At 37.6% G+C, this 17,141-nt stretch overlaps 1 protein-coding gene across 2 annotated transcripts in view; it reads left to right on the top strand.

Moving 5' to 3' along the window:
- Positions 1–17,141, top strand: part of MED27 (mediator complex subunit 27) — a 93,876-nt gene that overhangs the window by 27,480 nt on the left and 49,255 nt on the right. For both annotated transcript variants that reach the window (XM_074846098.1, XM_074846097.1), the window contains exon 3: positions 9,055–9,185. In XM_074846098.1, coding sequence (XP_074702199.1) covers positions 9,055–9,185 — 131 coding nt within the window. The remainder of the gene's footprint in view (positions 1–9,054; positions 9,186–17,141) is intronic.

Raw genomic sequence — 17,141 nt, 5'->3', positions numbered from 1 at the left:
TAGAACTGCCTTTTTTTCTCTCAGTAACTTTGCTGGTCACACTTCTATATTTCCATCCTCTTGACTATTACAGATTTTGTAAATAGTTTGGAAATGCCAGCTTGTGATGTATGGGCCTCTTTAACATTTCTTTGATTTATGTGCACTGTGCTGAAGAAAAGCAAAGGAAGCATATTATTCTGGAAAAAATGTTGCCAGTCTTCAGTTTTTTCAGTCTTAGTTAAAAGCTACACTTTTATCAATCAAACCTGATAGATTCTTTTTTCATTCCTAAAAAACATTCATAACTTAACTCTTTCAAGTCTAGAGAATTAATTTGACTAAGACTTTTATAAATGTCTACCTATTTTTTGGATGTCTTAACTTGAAATATCTTTTAAACTGATTTTTCAAAAGTTGACTTTTTCGTGCATTACAGCTTGGTCATCTAAAAGTAGAGACATTTAAAAAATCGCTAAGGGTAGGGGATTTACTTTTTTTAAAATAAAGTTTGGCCATATGTTGCTATTATCAATAGTGCATTGCACAAAATGATGTAGTAAAACAGATTTTGGTCTCCAGCAGTATGGAGTAAGATGATTTCTCTACCTTGTATACAAATGACAAGAATTGCAGATTTATGATTATCCAACTTCTCATGTAAATGCAGAGAGCTTATTTTTCTTAAGTCTGATGTTCTGTTTCAGATAAAATTCCTGGAAGTCCATGTTGTAAGCCATAAATGGTGATTCTGAAGGGTGTAAAAAAAAAAAAACAAAAAAAAACCAACCAAAAAAAAAACCCAAAAAAAAGGTAATTGAGTTTAAATTTAGAGTTCTTGGTTAATGCATAATATTGTTTTAGCTGGAGAAAATTTTCAGTGAAACTTCTCAGAGAAGCAAGAGCTCACACTGCTGTTAGTGATCAGCAGGATTGCTCTGTCTCCCAAAAGTCAATGTGAGGTTGAAGACAGAATTCAGATATGTATCATTAATTTTTGAACACAGAAAACTTGAGTAAGGGCAGAAAAGCTCTCTTTTTAATTGCTTTGTGGGAGGAAAAAAAAACAGTTTCAGGTTTTGTTGACCATTACATTTCAAGTTACAGTGGTTATGGTCTTTTCTAAGAAGCATGAGAGATTTTCATTGTGTTGAACGTGATATGTTTTAAACAGGGAAAATGATGTGTTTCTTTTTGACACTCATCCTCCAGAATGCAGCTGATCTGTAACGTCCAGGCACCTATGGTGATTCTAGGGTTTGTGCAAAAATCTGTGTTACAAGGGAGGGTGAGAATTTAAACCTCTTTCTCTAACCACTTAGAACAGTGACCTGTATCAGTTGCCATTTTTTGTGTATGAATGCTTTCTGTGGGTCACTTTATACGTCTGGGAAGGAGTATAAATTAATCCGATTGTGAATATTCTGAAGCTATAGTAGGAATGTTCATATAGGGAAATAGGCCACATACATTCTGTTCCAGATCTAACTGTCCTGCTTCAAGCTTTAATTGGTTGTCCTTGCTAGCGGGCTGGAAATTAGCATTCCCAACAGCATTGCTTTGGATGCCTGCTAGATGTAAAGAAAGAGGATATTAGCAAAAGTAACAATTTAAGAAGAATTCTCTCCTAATTTGGCAAGTTTGGCTCAGTTTAAACAGTATTCACGCAGTCCCTTCTGCTGGCACGGCAGTGTGATCGCCTCTAGCAGAAGAGAGCGGTGATGCCTGGTACAGCTTGGCAGAGCGTATCCATCTGCCCATGGTGTGCCTGCATCAGGATGAACTCTGCGCTGGAGTTCTGCTTCTTGAGGACAGCTTCCCCTTCAGGGAGGCCACGGGAGCCTGAGGAAAGCCAGATTTCTGTATGCTGGCAGAAAGACCCATGGCTAGGCTAATAGCTATTGTCTGACACTCAGTGTGGGTATTTGCTACTCTAAATACATTGTGCATTTAATTATTGTGCGAGTGACCAAAGCTAAGGAAAGGCATTTAACAGAAGTTAAAATAATTAAATTTAATGAGTTGGCGAAGGGGGGGGGAATTAGCAGCAGAAGTATCAGCTGGGGTCATTACTGCTACATTGCTTATCCACTAACAGATTTCCCTCTCCTCTGTTCTTTCACTGTCTTTCTCCCCTTTGTCTGATGGTGCAGCTGGACTGGTTGGATTTACATAAGCTGCACCTTGTAGACATTTTATTGAAGAAGAGAATTAATTTCTTTATTTGTCTGAGTAGTAGTTCGTTTACTGTAGTGGTAAAGCCCAACCACAGTGCTGCAAATCATGGCACACTGCTAGACAATTTGAAGAGTGTTTCTGTAGCCGATTGCAGCCCTTTATTCTACCGCTCAGTTTTAAAGTATCTTCACATTTCTTATATAAGCACCTGAGCATCCCCTGTCACAGAGGCAGCAGGCATTCTTTATACTGACATAGCTGCCACCTGAGCCCCTGACAGCAAAGATTTAGTCTAGGGCTTTAGAAAATATTAATTTTAGCATAAGAGCAGTGTCTTCAGTTCAAAGTTCTGGTGGCTGTTTAAGGGAGCACAGCAGCACTGGGGGAAGAGACTAATTGTGTCCTTATCCAGTCTTGAGTTTTAATGATGACTTTTTTTCCCTGTGACAGATTATTTATCCTATGCAAAGATAATACTTTTGTCGAAAAGGAATTTGGATTTTCTGTCAAATATTGATCAAGTGCACTTCTTGGGTCTTTAGACTTTGAAATCCATTAAGTGAACACACAAGTGTGAATATATCACATAGAGCAACACTAAGACCGTTTGCGTATTAGTGGACAACATCAGTACCAGCTACTACCCTTGAGCTCCGGGTTACTTGAAAATACTACTGTTTGTTATTGCACGTGGTTTTATTTTGTCATTTGGATGCAGAACACAGTGTAATAATTTTTCTCTGCTTTCTGTGATTCTGTTACGTGTATGGGTTGTAGATGCCTATCCAATGAAATGCCAGTTCATTTAGTTATCTTTCAGGAAATCTATATGTTCAAGCCCTTCAGAGCATTCGGAGGTATGTATTTACCTCTTTAGAAGAATAAGTGTATTTTATGCTTAAGATGTTCATAGAGTAGTGTGTAGCCCCAGATTGTGGTTACTCTGCCCCTCTATCCATTTCAAATACTGGATCTCTTTAAACCTCAGAGCCTGTTGGCTGTGTAGTGTCCCTTTGTGTTGACATTATCCAAAAAGCAAGAATATGTCACTGATGTAACTATTAAATGGATTCCAGAATACTTTTTAAAAAAACCTGGAGGAGTAGTGGCTTTAGCAGAGACTTTGAACAGCGTGGATAATTTTATTGGCAGCAAGGATGCAGATGCTGAAGTTTTGACCAGTTCCTTGAAGAAAGTGCTGCCAGATTTGCTATCTCTGCATGGTAAAAAGCCAAAGACTTGCAGGCAGTATTGGAGTGAGGGAACATTGATGCAGTCATTCATCAGCAAAACTTCAATGTTTTCGAAAGAAAAGTATGGGAAGAACACACTTTAAGGCTGAAATCTGACACTAATTAAAACAGTACTCTGAGCAAAAATAGGAATTCAAAGACAATGGGATAAAAAAATGTAGCGAAGACAAGACCTTAAAAGAAACAGAGATATGTATCGATGCATTTCCTACTATTTTGTGTATATATAAAAAATGTCTAAACTTGTTTCTCAGCTCCCTAGCCTTGGGAGGGAGGAGGAGAGACCTAAGGGAGAAGCAGGATTGCCTGTGCAGGGGCATGTGCTCGGAATGCTCCGTATCTCTGGGTTTATTGACCAGGGTGAGGCAGTGGCACTGTGCAATGCAAATAAGAGAGCCGTGACACGTGAGAGGCTTTTAACAGAAGTGCGAGCTCATTAGTTTCACAGTTTAGTTGGATCAGGGTGTTTAGGAAAGGATGCACAGGGATTTAAAAAAGAATGGAATGGGGGTAGCCTTTGTTCCCATCATGGATGAGTATTTGTTGCTTAAATATTCTTGTAAAGTGGAAAATGTTTGGGGGGCACAAATGCTTTAAAAAAATAGAACAGTGTGTCCTGATTAAATTGTAAACTAGAGCAAAGGCACAATGGCTAGCTTTCCTATTAATTGAAAAGCCTGCAATGCAAGAGGAAAACCAATGAGTAAAGAAATTGGAGACTGCTCTTTTGGTTTGTTGATGCTGTTTTGGCCAAGCCAAGAATTCAGCTATCCTAAAATGATCAAACATTGTTTGGAGAAAAAGAGAATTTCCAAACCGGCCTCATTATCGAGAGAAGCTTAAAAATATCAATTAAGGTAGTGTAATTTCTCTCTTGCCTACTTTAGTCTGTAGAGATGAAACTGTGGGAGTGTCCTGCTTGCTTGCTCATTGCTCTTTTCAAAAGAACAACTAGAGTTTTATCATAATAGACAAATCCCTTGTTAGCTGCAAGGAAGAAATAGTTTAATGATGTGGGGCAAAGTACTGTGCATCTTAAAAGGAGGCAAATGTGCATGAATTCACCAGTATTACAGTGAACTTGGAAAATTCTATAAGAAGTAAGTACTTGTCAGCTACTTCTGCATTTCTTGGAGGAATGGAAATAAACATTTTTTTTATATTACCTATACCTGAGAAAATGCTTTTCTGTTTCTGTACGTGGTCATACAGAATGTATGTGTAAGTATTTACATGAGAATGGAAAAAAAACTGTAACAGGGTAATGTGATTACAGAGAAAAGTCATTCTACTGATTTTACTTTTTAAAGAAAACCTATTGGTGCTTAAAAAGCTTTAAATAACGGTAATATACTGTGTAAATCTGATGTGCAACTGTGAGTTGACATGATCAGCTGTAAATGCTCCAAGTGATTGGTTGTTTCTTTTTTTCTTTCCCTGATTCTTACCTTCTTCCTACTCAACCAATTTTTGCAACTTTAAATGGCCTTGTCAGTAAGCGGAGTGTAATGACTTGTTTGGTCAGCAGTCAGCACATGCAAAATCTCCAGCCCATGAATTATGTAAACTAAAGACCTTTAGACCCAGCACAATTCTAATGATGAAGCTTTAATTTTAAAAGTTTTAAATTAGCATTGTGTACATGTTTGTAGTTTCAGAACATACACTGTAGAGTAATCCTATAGGCCAAAATACAATCTGTCACGATACGATCAGCATGTTTCTGTTGAACGAAGGGTCCTTACTGCACTGTTCTGATTTAAGCCTGTTGGATGTAGCAGAAGTTCTCTGCTCCAAACCTTAAAGATCATCTGCATAAGACAGTGTGATCTTTTGGGGGGATGAAGGGGTTAATTTTTATTTGTTTAGATTGTTTTAGGGGTGTGTTGCCTTGTTTCAGGTAAGAAAAGAGTCACTGGGGTAGAATAAATAAAAGATACTATGTGATTAACTTTAAAAAAAAATATTAATGCTTTTGGAACTAAATCCAGTCTGTATTTCTGTAATACATCTTCTCTGTTGAAGTAGTTTATGTGAAAGCCAAAGACATCTTATGTGAATGAAGAAATTGCCCTCCTTACAATTATAACTGTGAGAAAAGTGACTCCAAAGTGCTATCTCTGCTATGATGTATTTCACTTTGAGGAAGATTGAGAAGCCGTTAATATATGAATGTAGCTTTCCCATACTCAGGAACACTGTGAAAATGTGAATTATGGCACCTGTAAAACATTAGTGATAATATTTTCTTCCAGGAAATATAGGCCATGCTGCCATTAACAGAGGAAAAATAATGAATCTCAAAACTAATTAAATTTAAAAATAATCCTAGTTCAGTTTTTATTTACTGTCAGATAAAGCTTTTGTATGTATTGAAGTGTTATTTTCAGTACTTTCCTACATCCTTGGGAACTAGAGTCTCTTTTGATTTTAAAATGTGGAATTCACACATCTACTTGGAACCACAGTTTTAAGAAAAATATCAGCTATCATGCGACTCATCATAAAACTGTGCAAGTTGGCATTGGTATATATCCTAGCTGCTAAGTGTTATAAATTGACTTTTTTGTTGTTGTTTTTTATTTTGTAGTTTTCTGAAATAGATTTTATGTTTCATCTGCATGTATTGGGGAAGAAAGATCAATCTTGTTGAAATTTTACAGAGGAGTATTTCATTAGGAAGTAAAGAGCTTAGCTTCACATAAACCAGTTGGAATTCCCCAAAGCTGAAAGACATGGATGCTTGCTGTAATAAAGCCTCTGAATGATGGGGAATTCCTTAGCCACTGATAAAGAGATGATTTGCAATACTACCTAGTGCTGCAGCAATACTCAAGTTCAGTGAGTATTTAGTACATTTTATGGATAGAACTATTGCTGTTTACCATTCTGCTGGTAAATGAGCACGGTTGTCAAAAGCAGATGGAAGATTGTTGGGAATACGCTTACAGAAGGCCGTTGTGACCATCCACAAGAACCCAACTTTTGGCTCTGTTGGGTCGCAGGGTCTCTTAGGCCTGCGTGGGCCATCCCTCTCTAGACACTAGCCAAAACACACAACAGCTCTGCCGGATCAAACCAAAGGCTCATCTCGCCCTATATCTCATCTCCAGCAGTAGCTGTAAGCTCATGCCTGTATACAGTGTTTCACCCGATGTTCTTCCAGCCATCAGCAGTCTTTGGCTCAGGCGCTTCTTGAGCTAAATGTGGTTTCTGTGTGTTTATTAACCCTCAAAGGGTTTGTGTCCCATGAGCTCATCTCAGCTTCCTTGCCTGAGCCTTTTAGCACCCATAATATCCTCTGACAATATTTCATGTGCGTTCCCTAAGGTGAAGAGAATATGTTTGGAAATAGCGTTCTCTTGTTAGTATGAAAAAATTGGGGGGGAGTTGGTATGGTTTTAGTCGAGATTTGCTGTCATGGCTGATGCTGGCAGACAAAGGTGTTTATTTTGCAAGAGGAAAAAGGAACTAAATGGCATATTTATCATCCATCAGGACCGTTGAATCACCTGTCTATAGTTTTGATGGTAGTGGTACTGCTTTGGCACTATTTTCAGTCTTGTTTCTGTCCCTCAGAACAAATGATTAAGAAACAATTTCCTAATCTCTTCAGTTAACACCCTTCCACCCCCAAAAAGGAATGCATTCTGTGCAATACAGTATGTGATATTTTAATAATGTATAAATCAAGTTGGACAGAAGCTGCCTGTCAGTTTTATTAACTTTGACCTTTTCTCCCATTATAAGGATGGTTTGGTAAATATTTAATGGCCCTTATAGATTTTGACAGTTGGATCTGCATTCCTAGGAGCAAAGGTAGATTATAAAGAAATACTTATAATTAATAAAAATAGCTTAATCACTGGGAGTCAGCCTTCAAGGACAGAATTTCTTTTTAGAATGTTTTTAATTCTCAGGTTTTTTTATGCCTGACCACTAAATGTCAGATTAGCTGGGAGGTTATGAAATGTTTTTGAAAGGTTGCATTTAAAATTCATCTATGATTAGCACTGGTGATTACCTCCATCTCTGAGCAAGTGTCCAGATGATGTTGTTTACTTGAAATACCTGTCAGTGTCATTCTGCACAGTGAACATAAGTGAGTGGTGTCAACAGCACAAAATGGCTGAAGGAGGGCTGCTCTTATAAGATGCAAGAAGAAAAGGGAAAAGCATGTTCCTGGAGTCAGAGGGGTCTTCTGCCAGAGCTGTCTTTGCCTTTAATTCCCTGCATATTGCACTCACTGCAAATTCTGGTAGTGAAGATTGAAAACTAAGCCCCTGACACTTTGAAGCATTGCCTTTCAAACGTGTACTGTCCATTGCTCTCATTGATTTTTTTCATTTCAGAAATCTGTCGGAGAAAAACAAATTTGAGCAAAATTCATTGGTCTAAGCGGAGCTGTTGGGGCAATACAATCCCCCCCCTCTCCCTGGCAGAGTGCGGTTCTCTTCCCATTAGGAATGCGATGTGTCTTCATGTTGTGCCATGGCCAAGATCACGTGGCAAAGCAGCCAAGTGAATCAGGAGCCTGTTAAAAAGCCTTATGGATGCTCTGAGCATTGACATTTCAGTCAAATTGGCTCACAGTATAACTTCACTCATTTTAATAGCCATTTTCGAGTAGATCACTTTACCAACCTTTGTTTCCCTCATTTTCAGTCAGTGGGAACTGAAGAACTGCTTTTCCTAAGACCAGTTTATTTTCTGAACACTTAAGTCATGTGTTCCTAACTGTAACCTTTTTTTAGATACAGACCATGGGGTTAGAGGTGTTAATGTGTTAAACAGTTGACCTTTTTCAGAACAAATCTTTAGACAATTTAATGAACACATTGATGTGGGGACTGGAATGGTGAAGGAAATTGCGTTTGTCTGACACTGAATCCCCCGCCTTCTAAAATAGGGAACTAAGAATGTAAATGGAAAGAGTTTAGAGGTGAGCTTGTAACTTGTTGCACTTCAGGCTGGTTTCAGGACAGATGCAGCACTGTAGCTGTTCTTACATTTGCGAGCAGTGGGAATGCGCTCAAAATCTTGCAGATTCATGTTGTGTCCTTCATAAATTTGTCTTTCATTGGCAAGTAAAATAAAAGGATAGAGGAGAAAACTACTGAATGTGAATCTTTCCACAATGCTATGAAGAAGTGCTCGCAGGTCTATTAAAGCCTAGATTTTTCTTTACGGTGGTAGAAACTTCTTTGCGACTGTTTTGTGTTTTTATGTTTAAGGAAAAAAGATGTTATTTCTAAAAAGCTGGTTTATATAGTGAAAAGGTTGCATCTTTCTTCCTCTTATCTTCTTCCAAAAAGTAAGAATGCTTGATCCCTTGAGAGAAGAAACAGTCTTAACATTTAAAAGTAAGCCCAAGTTTCAGGAGTTAGGACTTGAGAGGAAGTCTTTGATTCGTCACCTTACTTGCCTTATACCATAATTTCCTTGTAATACCGATTTCACAGCAGACTTTTTTTAATATGCTTTTGTTTGTGTCATCTTCCATCCAAGTGATATATATGAAATACCATACGTTAATATACTGACTGGCTGTAATTTGAATCAAGTGGTACAGACAGTAGAGGTCTGACATAGATAGAGTACTGCAGTGGTGTGTGTATTAATATATATGTGTTTTATTATCCAGTTGCAGTACCATGCCGGGCTAGCATCTGGCCTTTTGAATCAGCAGTCTTTGAAACGTTCAGCCAACCAGATGGGAGTATCTGCAAAACGCAGACCAAAAGCCCAGCCAACAACTCTTGTCTTGCCTCCTCAGTAAGTAATAGAATATTTTGAAGTTTGCGTGGGGGGGATTTTTTTAAAAACTTTTTACTGTAATTTTTTATTCCTTTAAATTATCGTAATAGCAGCTTTGTGCGATGAATTATTCTTGTTGGATGGGTGGGGTACCCTATGGAAACAATATTTTGTTTCTTCTGTTTAGGGAGGCATTGTGACAACAGGAAAGCTGCAAGGATTCTTCTTTGTAGCAGGTCATAAAAGTTTTTGCAACACGAGATTGTCATTGAGGAATGATGTTCCCATGATTAGTATGACTTGGAGCTTCAAGTAGGACTTTTCTGAAGGTCCTAAAAGGCTGAAGCCAAAAAGTCTTTGGTGTGAGTACTTTTTCAACAAATGTCTGTTCTGAGTCCATCTGTTCACCATATGTTAATTTTGCATTGGATCTAAAACCTCTTTTACAGGTGACAAGCAATTATGAGGACACTTAGAAACTGTTTGAGGACACAGAGTATCAACACTTTAGGCAGTCTGTGTACTGATGCCAAAACCACAGAGATGTCCACAACTAAGCTTATAAATTAATAAACTGCTTAAAATATTTAGTTACATATAAGAAAATTATGTAGAAAATGAAGTGCTAAGCAATTATTCATTGTACTGAGCATCCTTGTAGTTTGTGGAAACTGCCTGCTTTTTTTCACAGAGCAGGAGTCACTGATGTATAAACACTGTGCTACTAGAAACTTCATAGTTTTAATGCTAAAAGTCCCTGTTCTCATCAGAGTTCACAGGCCTAAGTTGAGGAAGGAATCAAAGGAAGTTTAGAGTTTTTTCCTTATGAAATGAGAAAAAAACCAAAGTCAACAGAGCTTTCCCCTTGTATATTAACTTTAAAGGGCTGCTAATTCAAGAATCCATAAATATTCTATTGTTTTACTGATACATCAGACGAAGAATGGTTAGAAGGGCAGCTCTAGCAGAACTACAGGTTTGAAGACCAGATGTTGGTTCTTTTATATCTGTGAAAGAATAGGGGTATATTGCGACCAACTGGCTAATTAGTTTTCTTCCTTTGCTGGGGCATCAGGTTTATCCGGAGCTTAAAATGGACTTCTCCAAGAAGCCTTTAAACTAGAGCACTGTGATACTAGTTGTCACAGTTTTTATTCAGAGGTCTTAGAATATTTTGATGTTTTGTTTATTTTTTTAATCATGGCTTCTCCATTTACTAGAAATACATATAGTGAGAGGGAAAGAGCTAGCTTCTATTTTTGCATAGAAAAGTCTGTACTTAAACAGTTGCAGCTGTATAAATCTTAATATGAGGTATATAATATACACATTTAAAAGTATTGTATGTCTTTTAATCTGCAGGTGCTTTTTCCTTCATTGGTGTATTTACCTAGAATTTGCAGATAGAATGAAATTTTAGTGTGGTAACTAAGCTTCAGCTGGTAGTTGAATTATGTTTCAGTATTTTGTTAACACTTCCAGCATTATTCACAGGGAAAATATGTTTATGCTGAGCTGGCCCTTTATCTGTCCCTGGTTTCCTCCTCTCTGGCTTCTCTTTGATCTTTTCCATATTTATCCTTATTTGCTATCTTGGTGTGTCTTAAGAAGAGAATAATGCTTATATTAAGTCGAATCAAATACCTGTTGAGCTCAATATCATGTCTTCAACACAAGGCAGAAGCGAATAATGAAAAGACTTAAGAAAATAGGCTTATGGAAAGTATTTTAAAAAAAGGTATGGCAAATTGATTTTAGTATCTTGATTTTGCTGTAGTTTCATGCAAATAATGATGAATCATGCTGTGATTTTTTTTTTTCTTTCTTTTCATTCTCTATAAAATACAGCAGAAGAAAACATCCAGGTGCAAAACTACATATCTCCTTGAAAGGGCATACTGCATACTAATTTTCCCATGGCAATTCAGGGATTTATTTTTTTTAGCTTTATTGATTAGTCAACAAAGGGGTAACTATTTCTTTGTCTTCTTTTGCTTTGATGTACGCTATTAAAATTAAGGTCAATGACAAGTCTTTGGGCTGATTAACAATGTGCTATGAGTCAAGTATATATTAAATGTTGTTCAGAGCCACTATATTATAGAGCTTTTCTTAAACATAAGTGTTTAAACCAGGCTGTATGCCAAAATGTCACTTTAGAATAGCAGATTGGAGCAAATAGCAACACTGCGGTAATTCTTTTCAGCCGGCAAAGGAATGCAGGAAACACTGTTGCTCAGGAGGTAACAGGTGATAACTTGGACAAAGAATCTTCTAAAAACTGTTTTATTTTTATGCAGATTTTGCATATGGATAGTTTGATATTAAGCATGTCTTCATTTGAGTTAAAGGTAGCATTAGAGAGCATGTTACTGATCTGTTTATTTATGTTCCTGTTCCTCGAAGAGACTGCATGGGTAACTTCTGCTATTGCCCATTACATTCTTAATGGCAGTGGTGCAGGAGGAGGATTTATCTTGCTAATCCATATCTTTGATCTTTACTGCTATGGTGAGACTTGAGTTTTGTTCCACAGACTGAATGTATCCAAATGGTGTCTCTTCCCGTAAGGGTGGTGATACAAAACTTGATTCTTGTGCTGTGTCAACTCATAGTTCACTTGAGCCCTTAGCCTCTCTCCCTGCTCTGCTTTTTTCTTTTCCCTTCCTCTCCAAAATGTTTTTTTTTTTTAAAAAAAAACAAACTAACAACACGAACCCAAAACCTTCTCAGCCTGTCTTGGAGGCTCAGCCATCTCTTCCTACTTCAGGCTCACAGAAGGAGGCAGAGGAAGGGTTTCACTAATGGCAAAGCTGGTGCTTGGTGGGCCCACTCATTTGTCCCTTGCCAGCCTTAGGCCATCTTTTGATGTGCTCAGGTTTGGAGGCAAGAAGCTCTAGTTTTTCACTAGAAGATGTCTGAAACGGCAGCAGCAATTTTGAATCAAAAAGGTATTTTTTTAAAATGAAAGGTCTTTGTCCTGTGCAACCACTATCAGGAAAATTTTCATTTTCTCACTGTTTTCATTCTCTGAGGGTTTCTAAGGGTGCCGAATGGTTTTGAGAAGAGGCATTTTGGTGTTTGGTTTTGCTTTTCAGTAATGGTTTTCACTGGCTCTGAAAGTGCAGAAAGGAATACTAGATTGATATGCGTCTCACTTGTAGCCAAATGTATCTGTATGAGAAAATGACTAACTGCTGGCTGCTTTCTCTCCCTGCTTAGTCCCTCCTTCTGTCTCCTATTAACAAGACATCTCCCTGTACTTGCTAATAGATGCGTTCCCTCACATGCTTCTCATCTGGCTGCTGGTTCCTTCCTTCTGTTAAAGAATCTCAAAGCAGTGATTGCTGAAGTGCTGAAAGCTGTCAGCTCCTTCCAAGTGACTAGGAGAAGCATATACATGCAACCCTTCTGAAAACCAGGATGGCTGCTTCTGGTTTGAAATAAATAAATAAATACGATAAGAAATTATGGTTCTTAGTTTTTTTTCTCCTCTTAAAATGTAGTAATTGACGCAGCTAATTAATCTTGTATTATTTTGCTTGGCACCACATCTCAGAAGCAAATTCCCAATTAGGAAGTTGTTTCCGTGACCCTGCGGGAGCAGAATGCTGTACCCCAAAGAATCTGGGGTGTCTGAGAGCAGTGAGCCCATGGAGGTAGTCCCTGCTGGGCTGCTGGACCACCCTGCTGAGAGCCCAACAGTCTCTGGTATGTCACTGTGTAGCTGGAAAGTAACAGTAGTGAGTCGCTGTGACAGGAGGATGAAGAAAGAAAAGAGGAAGCATGGGATGTTGACTATATTCTTGCAGTTGTGTTCATTGGCACACACAAGAGGGTCAGTTAGTATTAATGGGAATTTTTAGGGGTCTCAGCTGAAAACCTTGTGACTTTGATAGCTCTGTTGCATGGGGCTTTCTCGGTGCTCCCAGATTAATCATCTGTCTTCTCTGTCTGGAAGGAAATTGCCAGAACAAGAACTTGCTCACCACAAAAGGTACTGAGACTCTTGCCCTTTATGGTGCTTTTTAGGGTCATTTGTTGCGACATTTGTGGGTTTGGGGAAATAAGCACACTATAAACAACAAACAAGTGAAAGTCTGGTTCTTGTTTGACAACTTCAGGCTCAATGGACAGAGAGGCTTGAGTAAAAGAGAGTCCAATTTTTTGTTTTAGGGCTCTTCAACTTGTCTTGTAAATCTCTTGTGCTCTGATATATGCCCTAACCTGACAGTGAAAACACTGTAATAGATTGAGTAAAAATAGCTGTGAATTTGTACTCTATTGCTAGGAGCAGACCAGCAAAATTACTTTTTTTTTTTTTTTAAATAAAGGAAAAGACAGTGCTGCCCATGATGTTTTTCTAGATAAATGAGCCACAAAAAGCTGTGAAGATAATTTTTCTTTTAGGAGATAATAAGGACTTGAGGACAGAGTGCTGGGCAGAGACTCAGGAGGGACAGGTTGTTTCTGCCACTGGTTCTGGGTGAGATGGAGGAGGTCTCTATTCTGCTCTCTACACCTCAGAATCCATCTGAATTCTTCTTCTAGAGAAGATGGATATATTCAAAAGAAGGCTGTGCTTGCTCCATCCTTTGGAGCTACATTAGCAAAAGATGGTCTTTAGTGAGTGCTCTCATTTAAAGCTTAATTTACTGGCTCACTTCGTATCTGTTCATCTGCATTTGGAAAATAAATTTACAGATATCCCAAACTCTGTATTTACTGTAGCTTGATTTAATACCAGCATAGTCAGAGAGTTCTTCTTTCATAGCATTAATGGCCTATCAGTTTTAATGATTCTGTCATAGAAGCAGTATTGTAAAGTTCTATTGTATTTGTTCAGGAGCTTGCTTCAGGGTGCACAAGTTGAGTCTTGAGGAAGGAATTTAATTTAAAATAATCAGTGATGTAGTATTCCAAAAAAAAGTTGCTATTTTTAACAATACAGTAAAGGTATATGTGTGTGTGTGTATATATATATATATAAACTATACACTCAGACATCAGATGTGCCAGAATAAATTATTTGGAACTTAACTCATGTAATTTATCATTTTTTACATTAAGAAAAATCCTCATGAGCCCTTTGCCAAGAGTTTTTGCAGGAAAGGGGTTTTTTTTTCAGTATTTTATTTTATAAACAGCATCTAATTGCTTCCTAGGTTCAGGGATTGTCACTATGAAAGAAAGGCAGATTATTTTAAAAATAATGGCAAAGCATGCTTAAGCCAATGTATGTTCACAGGTTTTGTATTTTTTAAGACTGTATGTTTAAACTATGCTTATCTAATCTGACCTTGCTGTGTTGTAGAGGTCTGAAATCCCAGCTGGGAATTCCTACTTTGAAACCAAGAATCCAATGTACCACTTAAGTGTGACACTTGGTGTATAGGCTGTGGGAAATGTGGTTATTTAACATGCAAGTGTTGTTATTGCAATAATCCCATTCAGTATTATGAGCTGTACTCTAACATTTGGGCCTCTTCTTAGAAGTATTCAAGAATAGAAGAGCAAAGTGTGTGGCTGTATTTTCCATTTTGAGAAAAGTCATTGGAAGTTTTGTGCAGTTCTAAAATTCTTCTTTCCCCCTACTGGCAAAGCTGCATTAAGTATCAATATTCATTAAATACCACAGAGATGATAATGTAATAAAGCAATAATCCTCAGGTCCATATCTATACTTCTCTCCAGAAGAGTTGAGGTTGAGAATATAATTAAAGATTAAAACTCTGTTTGCATTCTGGAACATGGAGATATCTTTTTGTACATGATGGGGAATTGTATTAATAAGGAAGAGATCAGTTTCCAATAACTTTCAATACTAGGAGCTCATTTAATATCCCTGTTCATGTTTAAGTTTCTCAAGGTATTCCTTTAGCTTGACTTTAGCAAGACAGTGCAACCGGAACTGTAGAAGAACATGTTGCTGAAATACGTGACCCTTTTGCTCTGCAAATTAATCCCCTTTTATATGAAGAAAGAGGATTAAAAATTAGTTCTTTATATTGTAAGACAATAATATTTATATGAATAGGTTTAATTACTTTGCAACCACGTACCATGTAGATCGAACATCAATTTTAGTATTTGGATCACATCGTTGTACTGTTTTCTTTTTCTTTTAGTAGTTTTAGGTGCTGAACACCTGTTCTGCAGATGTTTTGTGAAGCTGTGGTAGTGTAGGTTGCAGTGTATTGCTGTACAGTGAGACTGTGTTTATCCCTAACTGGTATACTGATTTTAGTGTGTTCAGAGATCATGTGCACATCTTGCAGGATCTGTGATACTCAAGTCTCTTAATATTTCACCCGGTTCAACTAAATAGAAACTCTCTTTAAAACTTCTATATTGTATTTCATCAGCTTGTTAAATAACTCTTACTTTCCCTTAAAGAATCTTAGCCAATTGGTTCTTTGCTCTTTTTTTTTTTTTTTTTTTCCCCCTGTCCATGTGTTTGGTGGTGGTGACTGGTGTGGTCACTGTTTGTTAAATACTAAAGCTTTTTTAGTAAGCTCCATAATTCTGCACAGAATGTCCAAAATATTGGCTTTCCTCCTGAAATACTGTTATTCTAACTATCAAAGCTAATCTAGCTAGGTAGAGTACTAGTTCTTTGTAACCTCTGGTAAAAAGGATTGCGCTCATTAAACAGGTGGTTTTGTGAGCATTTGTCCATTCCCTAGAGGAAAATCTATTTCAATTATAAAATCCATGCTGTGCATTTCAGTGGTTAGTATTCCATTCTCTTCTAAATACAGTGGTGGTGGAGGACACTGTTGCATGGTATGCATTCCTCTAGAACTTTTCAAAGGAATACAAATAATGTATATGTGTAGTATTTAGTTTCTTTAAAGAAAACTACAGAATAATATGAACGTATTCAGACTGCCGCCTACAACACTGCTTCAGAGAAGAGTGATGTCCCCAAGTGAATTTTTCAAACCATGCAGAATATAATAGAGAATAATGAACAAACAGGAAACTACTATTTTGACAGCTTTGTTACAGGAAGATAAGTGCTGAGAAATTCAGATCATAATGAATTTTAGCAGCTATTGAAAATATGATTTCAAGATATTTTAAGATACAGCCATGTTTGGGTTTGGTTTGGATTTTTCTTCAGGTTTCCCTTCTGCCCACCAAGCAGAGATGACAACAGTTGCTTTTAAACAAGTTATTTTACAGAAATGAGACTGGACCCTGTCAGAGGAGGAGTGCACCTTTCGTTTTAGTTTTAGTGAGACCCTTGGGTACTTCTAGTTTAATTGGTAATACAGTAAGTATTAAAGTTGTATCCTACGGCATGGGAGGAGAAGGTACAATTACATAATCCGAACTGCTTCATTTTCTTCTGAACAGTCTTTTCCCACCACTGAAAGCTAAGAAGTCTGGTTGTTTGGTTTACTACAAAGTTCGTTGCCACCATGGTATTAGAAATTCGGATTGAAGTTACCCTTAAACTCAAAGACAACATTTAATAGATGGTTTGGAGCTGATCTGGTTCTTTTTAGATTCAGCAGCCAGGACACTCAGATCCCAAAGCTGGGGCAGCATCTGCCATGGCCATGCTTGAACCCATGTTGTATTACAAATTATGAGGGAAAATTCCTAGGTGATAACACATCATTGAACTTTCTTGAACTGAGTTTTATCAAGAGAACAGCTGTGCATGTGAGTGTCCCATTGTGCTTTCATTTGGATGAAAGATGATTCTAAGCTTAAAAGAGATTTTTTTGTTGTTGTTTTCCCAATGGCCCATGTCAACAGCAGTGACAAGCGGTTTGTAGAGCTCACTGGCTGGCTGTTCTCAGGTGCAGAGCAGTGATGGGCCTGCTGTTGCTTTATCCTGTTTTGTCTAGTGTGCTTTGTTTAAATACTGGGGGGAAAAAGCAGTCTGTTATTAAATGTAATAGCAATCTCTCTTTTTAGTTATGTGGTATTTACTGTTTAGCTGTCAATGTAATTTAACTG

This window comes from Strix aluco, chromosome 20 (assembly GCF_031877795.1).
Source record: "Strix aluco isolate bStrAlu1 chromosome 20, bStrAlu1.hap1, whole genome shotgun sequence".
NCBI classification, from domain to species: domain Eukaryota; kingdom Metazoa; phylum Chordata; class Aves; order Strigiformes; family Strigidae; genus Strix; species Strix aluco.
Note: the sequence above shows the minus strand (reverse complement) of the source record. Positions and strands in the feature narration are given on the sequence as shown.